The 21397-nt window shown below is 31.4% G+C and overlaps 1 protein-coding gene across 2 annotated transcripts; it reads left to right on the top strand.

Moving 5' to 3' along the window:
* Window positions 1-691: 691 nt before the first annotated feature.
* LOC120143964 (probable NAD(P)H dehydrogenase (quinone) FQR1-like 1) lies at window positions 692-12918 on the top strand. Of its 2 annotated transcripts, XM_039158150.1 has the most exons (5): window positions 692-702; window positions 8985-9017; window positions 11563-11656; window positions 12184-12446; window positions 12539-12770. In XM_039158150.1, exons 2-5 carry the CDS (start codon window positions 8995-8997, stop codon window positions 12768-12770), a joined length of 612 nt encoding a protein of 203 aa, XP_039014081.1. In that variant the 5' UTR covers window positions 692-702; window positions 8985-8994. The 2 variants fall into 2 exon arrangements, with proteins under 2 accessions (XP_039014081.1, XP_039014082.1); XM_039158151.1 differs by lacking the exon at window positions 692-702 and having other exon boundaries at window positions 8995-9017; window positions 12539-12918.
* Window positions 12919-21397: the final 8479 nt, after the last annotated feature.

The following is a 21397-nucleotide window of genomic DNA, read 5'->3' as shown; positions in this document are numbered from 1 at the left end:
AGTATCATTCACACCTTTTTTCTACATTATCGATATGGAAAACAAATTTATGAGAAAAAAATCCCTTTTTCTTATTCAAATAATAATATGGAAATTCCCTAAACCGGTTATGTTATCTATAATTACTCGATACTTTTCCCTATGTATCAATATTTGTGGAAAAGTTTGATGCTTTTGTAACCTTGCCTTCTCATTTTCCATCTTTTTTAAAATTCAAAAATATCATTCTTTGGAGAAAAAGTATAAATACAAATATTTAGAACACAAACTGTTATGATTCAGAACCAGAAAAGTAATCGGTTAAAATAGCAATATTGGTTTCAATTTAAAATGTTACCCTTTTAACGATAACAAAATAAGTTATAAACGATCAATGCTATCAATATAATTAACTTTTTAGGTTGCGCTTCAAATATTACTAGATTTTTAGCTGACGTGGCCTTAGCCATTCACAAGACAACAAAATAACTTAAAAGCTATATATGTTATGCATATCTATAAAAAAATTTAGTTGCCATTAATAATGTTATGGTTCACTAAGAAAGTAGGTTTCTATCTAGAAAGTAGGTTACGATATGAAATGTTATGCAATTACTAAGTATCCATACTTATTGACTACTTTATTTACCCGATTACACCATTTTAAATTATTTTAAGATACTTGCAACCTAATAGTTTACATATAATTCAACATTTCCAGTAGTGCTAAACTTGTTTTGTTAAGTTTTTTTTTCAAATTTTCGGTTGCACTGTTTTTTAGCCTTATATAATTTTTACATTAACTTGTATCATACAATTTTTTGAATAGATGTCGTTAGTCATATTAAAAATATGAAAATATCTAAAATTACAATAAGGGTTTACAACTATCATCATAAACTAAATACATAATCTGAACATTTTTCTATAACATTGAAACTAGCCACTTTATATCATATAAGGACCATACATGGAAAAAGTTAAAATTCAACCAAAAGACTCGAACGAAAAATAGATACAAATAAACTATCTGCATCGGTAAATGAATCACAAAAGAAAATTAAATTTTTGAAAGACCACTGAGAAATACAAATCAGAACTGAACGTCGTAAGAAACTATTCACGAACTCAGAATCACGTATGTAAATTCAATCCGAGGGTCCGTAGCAAGGAAGATCAACAAGATTACAAAACACCACCTTGATTAGTCGTGGCTTTGTCAAATCCAACCCTAAAAAACATAAAATAAAAGAAACAACCAAACAATCGAGAAAGGAAACAAAAAACGTGTCATAAAGGCAGAGATAAATGTGTCACGAAGACAAACTTATTCTTATTAAAAAACTAAAAAAGAAACAAAGAGAAAAGAAAACCGACGGTCGATAATTAGCATAAAAATTGATGCCACTACCGGCTAAACAAAATTAACGAAGAAAAAGTTGATTTGATATAACTTGTATCATGCATTTATAAAGTTATCCTAAATGTTTAAGATATAATACAATGATAAATTTTTATTAAAAATTAATATAGAATAATTATTAAAAATTAATTAATGTTATAAGTCAAAGTTTGTTATTTCTGTTTTAGTTGTAACTAATTAACAGTTAGTTAGTTAGATAAAAAATTATATATATATTTGTAAAGATTCCATTCAAAATAATATATGAAGTATTATTTACTCTAGTAAAATTTTAACATGTTATCAATTCACAAGCCTTTGCCATTTGGGTTCTCTGCGTGGCCTATTTTTTCACTGAGCATTGTGGCCCGGTGTCTTGTTGCAGTGATTCCATTCTCCATCATTTCTTCCTAAATCCATTTGTCTAGAGTTCACGGCTCTCACGATCTACTCCAATCACCCGCTGTTTCTGCATCCTTCGGATACGCCTGGCATTCAATTGGTATCGTATTAACTCAATGGCTTCGAAAACTGCAGTGTGTGGAGTAGGTCCATGCGTATTGCCCTTCTCGCCAAGAATAAGCTTGGCTTTGTGGATAGAAGTTATCGAATGGAGGATTATGAAGAACTATTGCAACCTTAGTGGGAACGATGTAATGCGCTTGTGCTCTCGTGGATTTTGAATTCTGTAAGCCAAGATCTCTCGGCTGGTATTGTATTTGCTTTGAACGTAGAAGATTTTTGGAAAGACCTCAAGGAAAGATTTGACAAAATTGATGGTTCTAGGGTTTTTTTCTTGCATCGATCGATTGCCACTCTTGTTCAAGGTGATTCATCAGTTTCAGTCTACTTTACTCGCCTTAAATGGGATGAGTATGCTGTTCTTGTCCCTTTTTCCTCCTGTGATTGCGAGGCTGCACAGCAGAATTCCATTCATGTGGCTCAACAACGCCTTTTTCAATTTCTGATGGGCCTCAATGAAACCTACTCTACGATTCGAAGCCAAATCCTTATTATGAAGCCTCTTCCTATTGTTAATCAGGCATACTCCATGATTATTCAAGAGGAATCTCATCAAATTCAGATGACTGGTGCACCCATTGAAGCTTATGTAATGTTCTTAACTGTCTCTAAAGGGAGTAATCGAAGGCGATTCACTGGAACCTGTGAGTATTGCAAGGTCAAAGGCCACAGTCGCGATCGACGTTATCACCTTATCAGTTTTCTCCCATATTTCAAGTTCAATAGAAAGAAGGTTCCTCAAGCTTCCATGGAAGATAATTTTATGCACACTACTGATAGAGAGACTGAAACTGGATCAGTGGTTTCCTTTCTTGTCTCAATTGTGCCCGCCTTTACTTCTGAGCAGTACAATCAAATCCTCAGCTTGTTTAACAAGAGCTCAACTCTAGATTCCAGTGTGAATTTTGCAGGTACTGTTGCTTTTAGTTTACCTGCTTCCAATGACTTGTGCATTTGTTGGATTATTGATACTGGTGCGACTGGTCACATTTTGTCTGTTTTTAAGGTCTTGCAATTTACTGTTTCATGCTCTTCCCCTCGTTATGTTCATCTGCATAATGGTCAAACTAAACTAGTATCCCATATAGGTTCTCATAGGTTAACCTTTGATTTAGTTCTCTCTAGTGTCTTGTTTGTTCTTAGTTTTTCTTATAATTTGATTTTTATCTCTCGGCTTGCCAAAGATCATGCCTGTATCATTTCCTTTTATCTTGAAATTTGTATCTTACAGGATCTTTACACTGGTATGATCAAGGGGATTGGTAGAAAGTTTAATGGACTTTATATTTTTGAGTCTACTAAAGGAGCTACTGGTTTTTTTTCTAATTCTTTGGTTAATTCTGGGCATGTTTCTTCTGCTTGTTTTGTACCTACTATTTCTGTTTCTAATAAAACTGGGCTTTGGCATGCTAGATTTGGGCATGCTTTTGCTTCTTCTATGAGCAAATTATTTCCTTGTGTTTCTGCTTTTGCTTCCTGTCATTTCCTCTTAGTCTTACTAGATCCTCAAAACCATTTGAGTTAATTCATATAAATTTATGGGGTCCTTATAGGATTTCCACTCATAGTGGCCATAGATATTTTTTTACTATTGTTGATGATTGCACACGTATGACTTGGGTTTATCTCTTGAGAGTTAAAATGACGTTGTCTTGTTCCTTAAACAGTTTATTTCATTCACTTCTACTCAGTTTTTTTCTATCACTAAGATTGTTAGAAGTGACAATGGTACATAATTTTTCAATTCTAACTGTACCCCTTTTTTCTCTTCTCTTGGTGTTTTACACCAAAGTTCACGTGTTCAGACTCCACAGCAAAATGGAATTGCAGAAAGAAAACATAGGTATATCTTAGAAGTAGCTAGGGCTTTACGGTTTCAATCAAAAGTACCTATTAAATTTTGGGGTGAATGTGTGTTAACAGCCTATTTCATTATAAACAGACTTCCTTCTTCTGTTTTACAATAGAAAACTCCTTATGAAATGCTTTATCACAAACCCCCTGACTTGTCTATTCTTAGAGTTTTTGGTTGTTTGTGTTATGCCACTAATCCTAAGCCAACTGATAAATTTGCACCTAGAGCATTACCTTCTATTCTAATGGGATATTCTAATACTCAAAAAATATTATCTCTTGTTTGATCTCATTTCTAAGAAGTTCTTTGTTAATAGGGATGTTGTTTTTCATGAATAGGTGTTTCCCTTTCATTTTCCTGTTCAGACCGATTCTTTCTTTCATTCCACTCCTTCTATTCATGATTCTGAGTTTGTAGTTCTTTCTTTTGGTCAACAAATTGATCATATTGTTCCACATGATTCTTCTTCTACATCTGAACCTGTGAAATCGTCACAACAGTCAGAACATCCTATATATCTAGTGGCTCCAATCTTGGTTAGGAAGTCTACTAGAATTCCTAAACAACCCCAATAATTGAATGATTTCATTTGCAATTCTGTTTCTAATTCTTCTTATCCTATTTCAGATTCCATTTCTTATGATCTTCTACCTATTGTTACACAATCCTTTATTTTCTCTATTTCACATCCTATTGAACCTAAATCATATCATGATGCCATTCAGCATCCAAAATGGGTACAAGCTATGAAGGATGAAATTCTTGCCCTTGAAACAAATAAAACTTGGTCAGTTATCTCTTTACCTATGGGAAAAGTTCCTATTGGTTGCAAATGGGTTTATAGAGTTAAATACAATGTTGCTGGTACTATAGAAAGATTTAAAGCTCGATTGGTGGCCAAGGGTTATAGTCAAAGAGAGGGTGTAGATTATGTGGATACCTTCTCACTAGTGGTCAAATTGGTCACTGTTCATTTTCTTATTGCCATAGCTTATGCTTTTGATTGGCCTCTGTTTCAGCTTGATGTATATAATGCCTTCTTACAAGGTGACTTGTCTAAGGAGGTATATATGGAACTTCCTCCTGGTTTTTGCAGTCAGGGGGAGAATAAGGTGTGTAGACTGCAAAAATCCTTTATGGCTTGAAACAAGCATCCAGGAAGTGGAATTTAAAGTTAATTGATGCTCTTTTAGGGGCTGGTTATGAACAAAGTAAATTTGACTACTCTTTGTTCACAATGAAAAAGGATAAGAAGATTGTAGTTTTGTTGATATATGTTGATAATTTGTTGATAACTGGGAATGATAATTGTTTGATTGATGATTTAAAAGGTCTTTTAAACAAGAAGTTTAGGATGAAAGATCTTGGTGGGTTGAAGTATTTTTTGGGTCATGAGATTATGAGATCTAAAGAAGGGATCTTAATTAATCAGCGCAAGTATGCCCTTGAATTGATTGAGGAAACGGGAGTAAGTGGTTCAAAACCAGCAAAGACTCCCCTTGAACAAAATGCCAGGCTTACCGCAATAGAGTATGATAAACTGTGCACAAAAAGGAGTAATGGAGTTGTTAACAGATAAGAGTGTTTACAAAAGGCTAATTGGAAGACTTATTTACCTCACACATACCAGACCAGACACATCCTTTGCAGTGCATCACTTGAGTCAGTTTATGCAACAGCCCAAAGAATCTCATTTGCAATCAACATTGAGGATAGTGAGGTATATCAAACGAAATCCTGGTCAAGGAATTTTGATGGATTCAAATAACAACAGTGAACTTAAAGCATTTTGTGACTCAGACTGGGTTGCATGTCTTAGTTCAAGAAAGTCTGTTTCTGCATCAAGCTTGGAAATTCATTGATTTCATGGAAGTCCAAGAAACATAATATTGTGGCCAGATCATCTGCTGAAGCAGAGTACAGAAGCATGGTTGTTACTTCAGCAGAACTGACTTGGTTGAATGGTTTAGCCAATGAGATCGGGTTAGAAAAGAAATGTCCAATCAAGCTGTATTGTGATAACAATGCTGCTCTTCAGATTACAACAAATCCAGTATATCATGAGTGCACAAAGCATATAGAAATTGATTGTCACTTTGTAAGAGAGAAAATACAAGAATGACTCATCAAGACAGAATTTGTGCCCTCTCCAGAGCAATTAGCAGATATATTTACTAAGGCTCTAGGAGTACAACAACATGAGTATCTTGTATCCAAGTTGGGAGTAAAGGATGTCTTTTACCCACCAACTTGAGGGGGAGTGTTAGAAGTCAAAGTTTGTTATTTTTGTTTTAGTTGTAACTAATTAACAGTTAGTTAGTTAGATAAAAATTGTATATATATTTGTATAGATTCCATTCAAAATAATATATGAAGTATTATTCATTCTAGCAAAATTTTAACAATTCATCATTTAACGAACAAAATTATATTTATACTTAATTAAATAAAATATCTCTGAACAAATATTTTAGATAAATTAGATGGAATAATGTAGTAAAAAACAGATCTGTTCAAATAAGGTGTTGTGGAATTTATTTTTATGAATATACAAAAGTTAATTTGATGGGCATGGAACATGGGAGGCGTCATACCGTTTTTGTCACGCAGTCATTTGTTTGATTTGGCAAAGTCAAAATGCCTTTGCCATTGCGAGACACCATCAAATACCACTTCTTTTCCAACTTCATTTTTTTTTTCTTTATTGGACCCCAATTCCCATTAATCCTCCTAAAATATCTCAAATTAAAAAAAACTAATTCTAATTCTAATTCTAATTCAGGATTTAATTCTATTTATTCAAAAATTTTAATATTAATTTTTTATAAAATACTCAATAAATTTTAACAAATTAAATGATCTTAGTGATTAAAAAAGATGAGTATTATATTTAGAAATTTCAGGTTCTAGCATGACATCTATAAAAATATTTGAGCATTCATTATCAAATAATTGTGACTCTTTCGTATTATAATCACTACAACTAATAAAATATAAATAAATTTAATATTTAATTTTCTTCATTTATACACACATCGCTTCTTTTAAACTTAATTCTTAATTTCTTAGAACTTAATGAATTTATATGAAATTAAAATCTTAAGAAAATTAATTCTTTATAAGAGGAAATACTATCTAAGATTAAATTAAAAATTAAATATCAATTATAGTTAAACCAATATCGTTTATTGGTACAAGTTTAATAGAAAAATTAAACTACTGACAACAATAATTATCATAAAAGAATTTTAAAATCCATCTATGGCATTTATAAGAGAAAAAATAGGAAAGAGGTATACCTAGAACAATCAAATCAAACCTTATAAAATAGATGAAATTTATTGATCAACAAATTTAATAAAAGATATTAAAAGAGAGAAAGAGTAAAATATTAAATCTTCTAGATGAACACAATGTTGTATTTAATTTTCCAACGACCAATGATGATGAGGGTGACAACAACATGTCATCATTAAATAAAACTAATATTATCTTTATATAAAAGTAATTAATATTAACAAAAAATATTAATCCCATTAAATAAGAATTTATACTTGATGCCGTTATAGTATAAATTATAGGATAAAGTATGCAAATGATCCCCGATTACATGGTATTATTTCATTAAATTTCTCAATTATTAAAAGTTATAAAATAATATTTTGACTATATAATGTTACTTTATTAAGTCTCTTAACTATTAAAAGTTAAAAAAATGGTCACTCAATTATTTATTATATTTCAAACTCTTCCTTGTTCTTAAAAAATTGGTGGTTGTTTAAGTTGGATGTTAACATAATGACTGAGATATAATAGTCGTTTGGGATTCTAGGATCAACTTTTATTATATTATAGTTAGTAGGTTAATGTGCTACTCAGAATAACATCAATATTTTTTTAAAAAAGGACGAGTTTGAAACATAATGAATAATTATGTGGTCATTATGTAACTTTTAATAGTCGATTGACTCAACAAAATAATATTTTATAATTGAGAGATCATTTTGTAATTCTTAATTATCGAGGACTTTATAAAACAATAACCTATTGTCGAAGATCATTTGCATACTTTACTCGAAATATTATATATGATCACCTAATCACAAAATATATATTAAAAAAATAAATGATTCCATTTAACTTTAAATATTTTAAATTATTTACGAACCTAACCTAACCAAAACTAAATTATATTTAATTAAGAGATTGAAATATTAATTTTTTATCGATAAGAGAAAATGAGATGAAAATTTGCCACTATAAACCAAAATTCTTTAAAAACTGACAAATTTACAAAAAAACAAATAATTTAAAATTCAATTAAATTTCTTTTAAACTACAATAAATTATAACGAAAAAACCTACTAGTTAATGAAAAAGAATAAATTTAATTTCAAAATCCAATTTTACTCAATAATTTTTTGATACATTTAACCAAAAAATACAACAAATTTTAAAAAATAAAATGATTATATTTAACTTTAAACATTTTAAATTATTATTAATTTAAAGGGCAAACTACACATTTAGTACCTAAACTATTAATTGTGGTATATTTTAATACTTAAACTTTTAATTTTTTTAAAACTATACTTAATGTTTATTTTTTGTTTCATTTTAGTACCCTTCCGTTAAAAACTTAACACGTTTAGTACCTAAACTATAAATTTTGGTCCATTTTAGTACCTAAACTTTCATTTTTTTCAAATTTAACATTAAATTTTTAAAATGAAATAAAAACTAAATTTTAGGTATATTTAAAAAAATGAAAGTTTAAGTACTAAAATAGACTAAAATTAATAATTTAAGTACCAAACATGTAATCTACCCTAATTTAGATCGAAACTAAATTTCTATCAAGTGAACCTTTTGGAACATAAAAATTTGCCACTGTAATTAAATTACTTTAAAAAAATAAACTAATTTTATTTGAAAAAAAATGATATTTTTATGAAAAATAAAATAAAATAAAAATTAATTAATTTTCTCTTAAACTTCAATAAATTATAATAAATATAAATACAAAACCTACTAACAACTCAGAATTAGTAAATAAAAAAAGTAGAAATTAAATTTGAAAAAAAATAAAGAAGAGAGTAAATTAGACCCACCGTGTGCAACGATAAATATAACTTATTGGCTTTCCCATTTTCCCTCATTCGTCAACCATTGTTTCATTGAGTAGAGAAGAAAATAAAAGAGAATATTGTGGTGGTGATTTTAGAGGAATTCATCCATGGCAACCAAAGTGTATATTGTGTACGTATTTTAATAAATTTTCACTCTCTTTTTTCTTTATTTTATTAGATTCGTTTTTTGTTGTTTTGAATAACTGTTAGTTTTGATCTTCGACTGATTTGTACTTTGGTTGAATTTGATTCGTGATTATTTTCGTTTCTTTCTTATCTTTCCTTTGATCTAAATGTTTTTTCATAAAATATTCTGTACTCTGATTTGACTCTGCAACTAAGTTTTTTCTGTTTTTTTTTTGTTCAGTTTATATCTTAACAAAAAGTTTGGATTTGCTATTAATTTTTCAATAATTTGAGTAACGATTAGTTTTTAGTCGTATATTTGTAATTTTCGGGACATGAAAAAATGTGAGTTTAATTGTTCGTGTTAAAAATTAATTTCCGGTTTCACGCCGGGAAATGCAGTATCCATTTAATTTTTCCTCTGATTTTCGCAGTGTTTTAGTTGAGAAATAAGCGTTGAAGTCTATCTTTTTTGCTGGGAATGTGATCATTGTATCTATTTTATGATCAATAAGGTCAATTCTTAGTTTTAAGTGTAGTGTTCAAATTGATTCTGTCATGAACACCTTTTAGTCTTAAAACGATGAATTCATAACTGGATTCTTCTTTCTAATCAGTTTTTCTTATTATTCTTTCTTGAAAATCTATGTTGTACAAAGATTAGGGTTGTTAATAGGGCTTTGTTTTCTTGTTCTGATTTGAGATTTAGCTTTTATAATCCTTATGCTATCTGGTATTTTCATTCAATCTTTAGTATCTGTATTAAATATGAGGTGATTTAATAACTAAAACACACAATCTGTGTTGTAAAGTTTAGTGTCCGTCTGAGATGATTTAATAACTAAAACACATAATCTGTGCAAGTAATTTATATTTGTTGAATAATAATATGGAGGTAGTCAGTTAGTTGTCGGGTTTAGGGGTTCTTGTGTTTACTAATACACAAGTTGTCGATTTTTCTTTTAATCTTTGAGCTGTGTTAGTACCCGTGTTTACAATGAAAATGTATGTGTGCATTAAGAAGGAAATTTTATTTGATTGTCTGGGGTGATTTGACAAGTAAAACATGTAACCTGCGTAAGGAACTTGCTTTAAGAAGGTAGTTGTTAGTTTTAAGGGTATCCTTATGTTTCCTGACCAGCAAGTTGTCGTTTTTTTCTTTTAATCTTTAAATGCATGTTAGTATCTGTAGTAAAGATGAAACTCTATGCAAGGGATTTTTGTCTAGCTGTGTGAGATGATCTGATAATCAGAACATATAGCCCATGCTAATAACTTGTATATGTCAAACAATAATATGTAGTTAGTTGGGTAGTTATTGGTTTTAAGGGTGTCCTTTTGTTTATTCACCAGCAAGTTCTTTTTTTTCTTTTAATCTATAAATTTGTTAGTGCCTGTATTAAAGATGAATGTGCATTACCAAGGGATTTGTGTCCCACTGTCAGATGATTTAATAACCAAAACATATATCTGTGTGAGAAACTTGTCTTTGTTAAACAATAATATGGAGATAGGATAGTGGTTTTAGGTAGGCCCTTCACTTTACTCACCAACAAGTTTATAAATTTTTAGATGAATCAGCATGTACCTCACAACTCTTCCCTATACGCATGCTTGAATGATGTCGTTGCTGCTGTCACCTTCTTTATTTGTTTGTTGTGACTTAATTGATCCATATGTGTGGTTCCTTCAAGAGCAAGGTGAAACAGGGCTCAAGTAGAGTGAGCATTTTATTTTTTTCGACCAGAGCAATTTCTCAAGAAATTAAAGACATTTGAATGGTAGTAATGGGTTTAGGAGATTAATTACCTAATTATTGTTTTGTACAAAAAAAATTATACTGTTTGTAATGTTTTAGTAAGTACCATATGCTGGTCTTATATTTGGCATGCTTAGAATTACAATATTACTGTAGATTGTATACACTTTCTCTGCACTCTGGATGCTTTCATTGTCGCTTACTTTGCACCATCTGTTTTGTCCGAACTTGAAAGCAATGACTCTATATGTTACCTATGCAATTAACTTGAGATAAATTTTATAGCATCATTTGCATCCAACATTTGGCATCTAATTTTTATGAAATAATGAAACAATTCTCCTTTGTAATAAGCTATTATGTCATGCATAGCACGTTACGATTTTAGTGTAAGGTATATCCCATGCAATTATTATCAAATGCTCAATCTTCTAGTTTGATACTAGTTGGTTAGTATTTTTGTTTTGTGAACAACTTGTTTATTACAGTATTCACCTTACACAGCCCTCTGCCCTGAACTTTTTTATGGATAAATATTGGTGTAGGGTAAGCTAGGTGAACGGTATGTCGGTACCGTGTTTCCAGGTTTATCTGTTACAGGAGAGATGTAATATGAGGTTCCCTGATATATTAGGAATATTTAGCATAACAGTACTGGGCTGTTTGCCTGGTTAGAACATGAAGTAGGTGTTGAGAGGACAAAGCTACTAGGAGTGATTTGAGTTGTATTGCATACTCATTGCAGCACATTTGTATGGATTTTGATAAAATCTTCTCTATGCTGTTACAGATACTATTCTATGTACGGACATGTAGAAAAACTTGCAGAGGAGATAAAGAAAGGAGCTGCATCCGTTGAAGGTGTTGAAGCCAAATTATGGCAGGTAATAATGGTGCACAATATGCTGCTACTGTTTGAGTAACCTGCTTTCTTTTGCAATCGACTAATATATGGTCAAAAATTCATTCTAAATACTTGGTCTCAACTGTTTCATCCCCGTCTGAGTTTTATTTTTTTCTCCTTTTTCTATTTTAGTTTTGTAGAAAAGAAAAATATTTTGACATTTTGATGTCACTCTTTGAGAACCTGGAACTTATTTCCTATAAGAAATCTGTCTGCTGTTCTGTTAGTTGTTCATATTTGTTACTGTCCATTTGTTATTTAAATTTGTGCGGTTTTCTTTAGTTACTTTTCTTTATTGAGGATATCATTGCAAATATGCTTAGTTTTTGCATTGCCTTCCTTGATTCGAGTCATTGCATTTCATTTTTTTAACCGATTTTTGCCAAGCCCCGCTGTTGCATCTTGCAAGTTCATATTGGATGATTGTTTATGTTTGATTATTTATTAAACGTGTAGATTTGATAAGAGTGGAATAACTGTGGATATATATATATATATGTGGTATAGGTCCCTGAAACTCTATCAGAAGAAGTTCTCGGAAAGATGAGTGCACCGCCAAAAAATAATGTACCGGTTATTGCACCAAATGATCTTGCTGAGGCCGATGGGTTTGTTTTCGGGTTCCCGACAAGATTCGGAATGATGTCTGCGCAATTTAAAGCTTTTCTGGATGCGACTGGAGGTCTATGGAGAACTCAGCAACTTGCAGGAAAACCTGCTGGGGTCTTCTATAGCACCGGATCTCAGGGTGGCGGCCAAGAGACTACAGCGTAAGTTTTCTCATATTGAAATCATATAATAAGACATCCTGCACCCAGAAATTAAAACAGAGATCTGAGTATATTTTCTGATTTTAACTCAGGTTGACCGCAATCACTCAGCTTGTTCACCACGGGATGATATTTGTTCCAATAGGATACACCTTTGGTGCAGGCATGTTCGAGATGGAGCAAGTGAAAGGTGGAAGTCCCTATGGTGCTGGAACCTATGCCGGGGATGGATCAAGGATGCCATCTGAACTTGAGCTGGCACAAGCTTTTCACCAAGGTAAGTACATCGCCGGCATCGCCAAGAAACTCAAGACAGCTGCCTGATTTCGATTTACTACATAAGTCACAATTCGCCCTTTCATATTATATTTTTTGCTCATATTCTACAAAGTTTGCAAAACAATAATTCTTCGTGTATCGCATATATGCTTGTACGTGTATTGGTTTCGATTAATGGCAAAGTTTGCTCATATATTTGTGCTTGAAAGTTGTTAAATGTAATTCGGATTTTTCACTCCGTTCAATCCTTTAGCATTTCTAAATAGTAGGGAGATTTTTCGGGGACCCTATTCTAAATGTCGGGAATTTTATTTTGAGCAAAATCGATGAACAAGTCTAATATCAAATTTTGTGCATTAAGCCTAATACTCCCCTGTAGTAGACTTGTCAAATTTGATTTGAACTCAGAATCCCCATTTGATTAGTTTAAGCTCAATTTTCATCCAAATTATAAATTGATTTAATCAAATGATTTGAATTTTAATTTAAAACAATTTGTACCTAAAATGATTCGAGTAACTAATTTGAAATGACTAAATCATCTAAAGTTACAAGTTTGTTTTGATGTTAAGACTAGTCTTTGCCGTTATGAAGTTAGTTAAGAGTGGTTAGCGGCCACTCTCTCATTCTCCTTCTATATAAATTGTCCGGTGATTACGTGGTTTTCAAAACATCCCAGAGACAACTTTCTCCGTTCTCTTTTGTTCCTGGTTATTGATTCTGGCAGCTTCAGCTCATCTTATGCAGATCGTGACATGATATCAGAGCTATTCTCCGGCGAACTTGACGGAAGCATTTGTGCGGTTGCTCTAGTAAATTGAAATTCCTGAGAAGCTTCTTTGTTTGTGGGTCCTCTTTCTCTAATTTTCCTCTTCTGGTTTTGTAATAGATTGTCTTCAGTTGTGCCGATTTTCTTATGGATTTCGTTAAAGTCTTTTTGCTAAAGTCTTCTTTTGGTCAAACTGATGTCTCTTTGCTTGGGTAAGATTGAGGTAAGAATCGTTGTTTACTGTTGCATTCCTTCTGTTTGTGCAAAGTTATTTAAGGCCAAGATGACTCTACAAGTTCGAATATCAGCCAGCCACCTAATGAGAATCCCCATCAGAGAACCAGTCAAGATCCTATAGGATTAGGGGTGCATAATGGAATGGAAGATCCAACATCTCAGGTGGTAATGTATCTGTTTCAACTTCAAACTCTTCCTCTGTTCATCAACTTTCGAAACTTGACACTGAAATTATTTGAAAGCACTTGCATTCTCTGGAAGCATCAAGTGATGCTCATCATTGATGGTTGATGGTTATGGTTTGCTGAATTATTTTCTGTAGATTATAAAGTTTCAGATCAGTTTGTTGTAGATGATGCAGGGCAGTTTGTTGAGAATCAAACGTTTTTGGTTCACCTTCAGCAAGTTGTTAGCTTGTTGGCTTCTATCTACAATTAATAATGAAATTCTGCCGCATCTCATCGGGCTCAATACTACTGGAGCAATCTGGAATGCTGTCTCGAGGTTGTTTGCTGCTGGAAATCTCCTCTTTCCAGCACAGTCTTGATAAAATAAAGAAACGCGGCGTGCCAATTAGTGAATATTTGGCTAAAATTAAGGGTTTAGGGTTACACGTTGATTGCTCCGGGAAGTCAAGTTTTGAGGGGCAGCAGCAGGAGGAAATTCATATAGTGGACGTGGTCGATTTAATTCTAGCAATCGGACTGATGCCATCTATGTGGTTGATACGGTCATCTCGTTGAGAAATGTTACTGTAGTTTTGATCATAATTTTTAAGCATAGCAATCTAGAACTGAGAATTTTTCAAGTCAAGGTGATTTTTCTAATGAAATATGAGAGATATAATTCTGCCCATATTTACACACATGTCCTGAGTCCAATTTCATCTGGTTCAAACCCACAACATTATAATGGTAATAGCCCGGCTGTTGGATGTTTTGGGTCAACGGTCCCTGCCGTTGGCTGTTGCGTTGTCGGTTGATTCCAAGTTTTGATGAGTTTTTTTTTTGGATTGTGCTTGATTTTCTATTGAACTGGTTGTGTTTGATTGATTTCTTGTTAAAGTTCAAAGTAGAGTAAAAAGGATAAAATTTATATGGATTACTATAATGATTAATGACTACAACAACATATTATAACAGCTGGGTCATATAGATATAGGGATATGATCTTCAAGGACTATCCAAATCCATCGTAAAACTTAACTGTTCGAGCGTGATTTGAAACTCGTTGTTCAGAGCTTACCTCGTGCTCCATCTTTATCTCGAAACAAGCTTGATTTGAAACTCACCGTTCAGAGCTTAGCTCGAGCTCAATCTTGGTCTTGACCTCGATAGAATACTATTATCTAAGCTCAAGCTCTCGAACTCAGTTCAAAGTAAAATCAAACTATTCGAGTTTACCTAATGAAGTATATACAAAATAGTATTTATATAAAGATAACTCTCAATCATTTTACTTCGACATTTCTAGTGTTCGAACTCGGGATCTCAAAAATTAAAAAAATATTCCTTTACCACTAAGGTGTTTGATTCACGCACTTGATACACATAGTTAGATAGTCACACAGTCTCGTACACCATACTATTCATGTGAGAGAGTTCCATATTGTTCTTGTACTTCGTTTACCGAACTATACTCATGCTATAGGTTTCATATTGTTCCCGCACCCTTTGAGTGCCATAGTATTCACTCGCGTACCTTCTTTAATGTCCAAGTCATTTACGGAGGTCTATACGGTTTTCTTAATGAACTCAAAATGGGAATATTAAACTTCTATAGATTAAATACTATTTTGGTGTATACACAGATCATTTTAAGTTGCATATTTGTATATGCTTTATGTTGAAACCGCCGATATATTTCGTGGTGTAGCTAAAAAATTTATATCTGACGACCTCAATAGAGAATTCATGTACGAGGAACAAATAAGGTCGGTTCTTAGGGGAGCACCTTGAGCAGTAGCTCAGGGCCCCATTTTTTATATTTATAATTGGACTCCGATGTTTTCTATATTTATAATTAGAGCTCTTTTATTTTTATATTTTTAATTGGGGTCCTTAATTTTTTTAAGTTCTATAAAATTTTCTATTTTTGATCTTCTTGTTTTATATTTTTATTAACTCATTCAATTTTGAATTCAATTTAATCATATTTTTTCACCTTTCAAATATCATTCTTTAATTTATCAAATACTTTTTAACTTTTGGTCTTCTCCAATCTCAATCTAATGATTAAATAATACAATGTTCTTTATTTATTTTTATTATTATTCAAAATCAAACTCTGTATCATACACACAGTTCGAAATCATAAATCAAGAAGAAAGAATAGCAATAGAAGCTATGAGAATCAACAGAGAAAAACGAAAGAGAAAATACAAAAAGAAAGTAATGAAGAAAAGTCAAACGAGGATTCAATCTTTAGAACTGAATTTCATATTAAAAAAAGTACAAAATCACCGTGCTATGCCCAATACATAAACCTCTCTTATATAGAGAGATCCATTTAACTGTCAGATACACAAACTAGGCCTAACTCAGTTAACAACAGTTATAACTTTTAACAACTTTCAGTTACAAATAATACCAACTTATACGGCTACTCTATCATTCTTCCATTTTCTCCTCTTCCTGAATTTCTACAACAGGTAACACCCCAAGACGCCTCCTCATAACATCAAACTTAGAAGAAGGGTTGGGCTTAGTCAAAATTCAGTAATCTGCTCAGTAACTGGTGTTGGAAAAATAGACTGCTGCAAAATAAGACTTTAGCATTAACTGAAAAATATTAAATAAAAATATGCAAAAGTGATGATAACCGTGTTGTGGTAATGCACTACCTTAGAAGAGAATTCACCCCAATGTGTGTAATCGTTACAATGGACGAATGACCTCCCTAAAGTTAGCACGACTCTTCAAATTTCGTACACCCGAAAAGTGGAGTGAACTTTGATGGTACTAACATCATGAAAACGATACAAAAAAGGAGAGTGTATCAAAACAAATATTTACTTGTGATATTATCAAATGAATGAAATTGCCCACTATTTATAGGGTAAATAGAGAGGGCAAAAACATCATTTCTAATGCACAATTTAATTCTATTAAAAATAGAAATAAATATCATTATGAAATGAGTTACATGTTTGAGCATTAACCATATTCTCCCACTAATGTGAAATAATTATTTCTTAAAAATTAGAGCACACGAGAACAATAATAACGAGATTAGTTGCTAAAGCACTAGTGTACGTATTTTGAACTAGTACATAGCGATGACGAGTAATTCTTCTCTTAGATAAGTGAAAGAATCTTGAACTTTCTAAGATTAGGGTGAACTCATAACACACAACTAACCCTTCATCCACAAAAGTACTCAATGTGTCTACAAAGTATATATACAAATGTATATGTATAGCCCTCTTTCCTTCTCACTTATTTTTATAGAAGGTGGCTAATCCTTCTCACTTACGTTGGTTATTTCATAAACTCTATCTCAATATAAATCACCCGAAATGGACTATGAAATAATTCAGAGCTTTTTAAATAGCTCATCCTCACAATAGGTATGGTAAATTTCTTCAAGTTCATTTTTAAATGAACCACCCAAACTTTGAGATAAGAAATTATTAAGAATAAATATTCAACCTCATTAATCGCTGAATTCAATATATCATTCTCACTAGGAACTCCTAAACTCTTGGATTTGAATTCATTAAGAGTTTTAAGAAAACTATTCCTCTATGGCAGTAAGTTTAATTAGTCATTCACAATTAGGACTGCCCACTCAACACTAGGTTATAAACTTATTAATAATAGATAACCAACCAAAAAATTGGTAAATTCACCAAGTCTTTCTCACTAAGACCACCCAAAATTTGGGCTAGGAATTTATTAGGAGTAATTAAGCTCATCATGTGTATGTGCATTATTCATCATAGAGATAGATAGGTAAAAATGTAAACTATGAGTCTTTCCATTACTTCGTTTGACCACATTTTACTTAGATAACTAAGTTGTGTATCCACCATGAATTTCTCAATCAATGGGATTTAGACCCATCTCCCTCTATGAACCAACTTTCGAATTTAACATTTGGTAAACAAATTAACTAGGGTCCTCTCTGTAACACCCTTAAGTCATATACGCACCCATATACGAGTCAAAAATGTCACATTAGTCATACAAACCATTTACTATTTCAAAACCAGTAATTTTTTTTTTTTAAATCTCAAAATAAATTTCTTTTATTTAAAACTAATAATCACACAAAATCATAATTTAATATTTAAATATAAAAATTTAAATTCAATTCAGATAACATTTTAGGCAGTTCTGTACTGTAACATATCTTAAATCAAAACTACCAGAAAACTGCTTGATTTGAAAATTGTTTATATCATAAATAATTACAATTTAATAAACTAATATTCATAATTAATAATGTCCTTTGTAAAACTAAACAATCATAACTTAAACAAAAACATCTTAGACAGACTCGAATCAGAGCAGCTAGAAACTTCTTTATTATACATGCCACCACCAAATAAATTAACAGACAAGATGTTACTATTTATTGATTCTAGTGGCACAACTGATTCCTCGAAAATGATGCTGATGTGCTCCCTACTTTTCCTTCTAGCTCACACCTACGTGTGAAACACTCACACATTAAATTTTCACTTAGTGAGGCAACCAAATAAAATAAAATAAATAAAATATTTAACATATAAACAAACATTATCGTATAAAAACATTAATAAAATAAAACATGTATAAAATCAGTTGTCAACTCATAATAAGAAATTATTATAAGAATATGTAATTTAGACTGTACTGTGCCATTTTAGATCTGTACTTTTTTATTTCAATTCATATCATTGCAAAACTGTACTTTTCTTTTCGAAATCAGATCATTTCAAATCCATACTCTTTTTATTTATATCATACATTTACCCATTGTATTATCATAAGAATACGCGGTACGCAAGTCAGATAACAAGTGAGTGCGCTATATGGAAATTTATTGTTAGGACATAATGCACCGAGTCACTCCACCTCGTGTACCACTAAGGCACCTGAGTCAGATCACGAGTGACCCATCTTGGTGCCATATAATACACATATAAAGCTAATCAGATGTACTGAATCACTCCACCTCGTTCACCATTAAGGTACGCCGAGTCAGACCACGAGTGATACACACTGATGCTATATCAAAAACATATTTAGATTCACTTCACCTAATGGCATGCCATTGTACCACTAACCCTCATTTTCATACAATGGACTTTGTTTTAAATCAATTACTAATTTGCATATAAAAACATGTGTACAGTAGTATTTAACAGAACTAATCACTGTTACAAAATAACTGGTGAACAGTTTTAAATTATATAATTCAGTTTTTGTATAAATACCAAACAAAAGAGTTACAAAAACTGGTGAACAGTAGGAGAAAGTGCATCCAGTCAGATCATATAATTTAACAGAACTGAATTATATCAATATCTTCCTTCTGAAAATCACGTGGAGAAGAATATCAAATAATTTGCCGCAAATTTATAACTAATCGCTGTTATGCTTTCTGACAAGAAAAGTTCAAATCTTTTTTTATGGGACACCATCCTTTTTCAATGGGTAGTGAACAGTACACAACTAAAAACATTTAGTCAGAATGGCTTTCATTTTAATAACAAAGCCAACAAAATTAAAATGCTCGGACAGCACAATCATTTCTCTTAGTGTTCTACAAAATGCAAGCACACGAATAACTCTCTCTCGTCTTTTCTTTGTATATTATGTGGAAGCAAAATTGTGCGAGTTGTACAAGGTAGCGCGCACAGAACACAGACTGTAAGCTAGGTAAAATGCATCACAATTAGGAAGGTAAGGTAAGGGGATTTGTGTACATGCAATTAACGTTCTTTGCCCATCAAGAATGAAATTAAGGCCAGGATAAGAGTTCAAGGTTTTGCAAGACCTAACAACTCTCCTATATGATTTGTGGTTATGTCATCCTAGTAAACCAACCTTAAACCATTGAAATTAAACTTCTCCTTCAACAACAACTCATCAATTCAAGCATGAAACTTAAAGATTTTTACACCAAATGAAAGAGAATCTTGGGTAGAATATTTTCCCTATTCACACTTAAGCCAAAATCCTAACAAAAATGGATTAAAAATTAAAAATAAAGTTCCCTCACCTTGGAGAAGAAGCTCACGGCTGATGAAGAAGAAAGGAGCAGATTTTTCCTTAAAATTTCTAGTATCTTTTTACTTTACACTTGTTTAATGCATATTTAAAAAGATTTAAAAAAAAAACTATTTTTGCTAAAAGACATATCTACTATTAGTGAATCTTAATATTTACCCCCATATAATCCCTTTATCTCCATGTTAATAATATTAAATAAATATAAAAATCTCATTTACTAATTTCCATCTTGTCTTTCCAATTTTTCAAGAAAAATTAATTTAGTCACAAAGTTCTCTATTCCATTTTAACATGCAAATTCCATCAAATTCACCGATCCACATCAAATTCCACTGATTAAAAATATCAAAATAATATTTCTAACTTCAAACTACCCTTCTTCAAATTTGTGTAAATATTCAATTCGATCCGGGTATCCGATTATTTTATTGAACTTTACTGATTAATAACTTTTTTTACAAGTTCCAGATAAAAAAACTGACATACATGAAAATCCTTCTTTGAAGATGAACTATCCATTTATGGAACCAAAATATATAACTTTTTCAAAATTAAACTTTCGATCCTTAAAATTTTCTAAATTTATACTTTGGCCACCAAATTTTCAAAATTTTATATTTTATTCACTTGTTGAATATTTTGGGGTATTACACTCTCTCACTTTAATCATGATTTGAGACACCTCACATTTCAAATATTTTTAGGATAGAAATAAATCCATAAGTGTCTTGAACAATGTGTAAATAAATTATCTTACATATATACTTAATCGTAGGCAAAAGGGTAACTTTTACCCCTGTATTATACTCAATTTATCACTTTTATCCCTATTATATTTTCACATCAATTTATCACTCGAAGTTGCTCGATTTCATCATTCTATATCCCATCCCTAACTTAAAACCCTAATCATATACTATAAACCCTAAAGCATAACCCTATAACCTCTAAACCATATCTTAAACTTAACTTAGGGTTTATAATTTAAGGTTTTAAGTTAAGAGTAGGGTATAGAATGATCAATTGAGCAACTTTAAGGGTTAAATTGATGTAAAAATATGATAAGAGAGAAAATGATAAATTGAGTCTATCTATTATAGGGGCAAAGGCGACCCTTAAGCCCTTAATAATATTAGAATAAAGTTTTTTATTAGTTTTAACCACAAAACTATGCTTTAACAAACTTAAATCTTGTTTACACATCCATTATATTTTCAAAATTTTAAGAAGCTACTAATCATTAAGATTAGTATTCATAATCTCAAACGATTATGAAATTCCTTATATCTCATCAATAATCATCCATGACTTTTTCTCATTCAAAAGGAATTTTAGTTTTCCTAATTCTTCATAACAACTATTTAGGGAATTATTAATATTATAAAAAAATATTAGGAGTTTCAACTTTTCATAACAACAAAAAAATTATCCCAAATTTTTTACAA

Source organism: Hibiscus syriacus, unplaced genomic scaffold, assembly GCF_006381635.1.
Source record: "Hibiscus syriacus cultivar Baekdansim isolate YM2019G1 unplaced genomic scaffold, ASM638163v2 tig00110865_pilon, whole genome shotgun sequence".
Taxonomy (NCBI): domain Eukaryota; kingdom Viridiplantae; phylum Streptophyta; class Magnoliopsida; order Malvales; family Malvaceae; genus Hibiscus; species Hibiscus syriacus.
The sequence above is the reverse complement of the archived record's forward strand: the minus strand, read 5'-3'. Positions and strand labels throughout refer to the sequence as shown.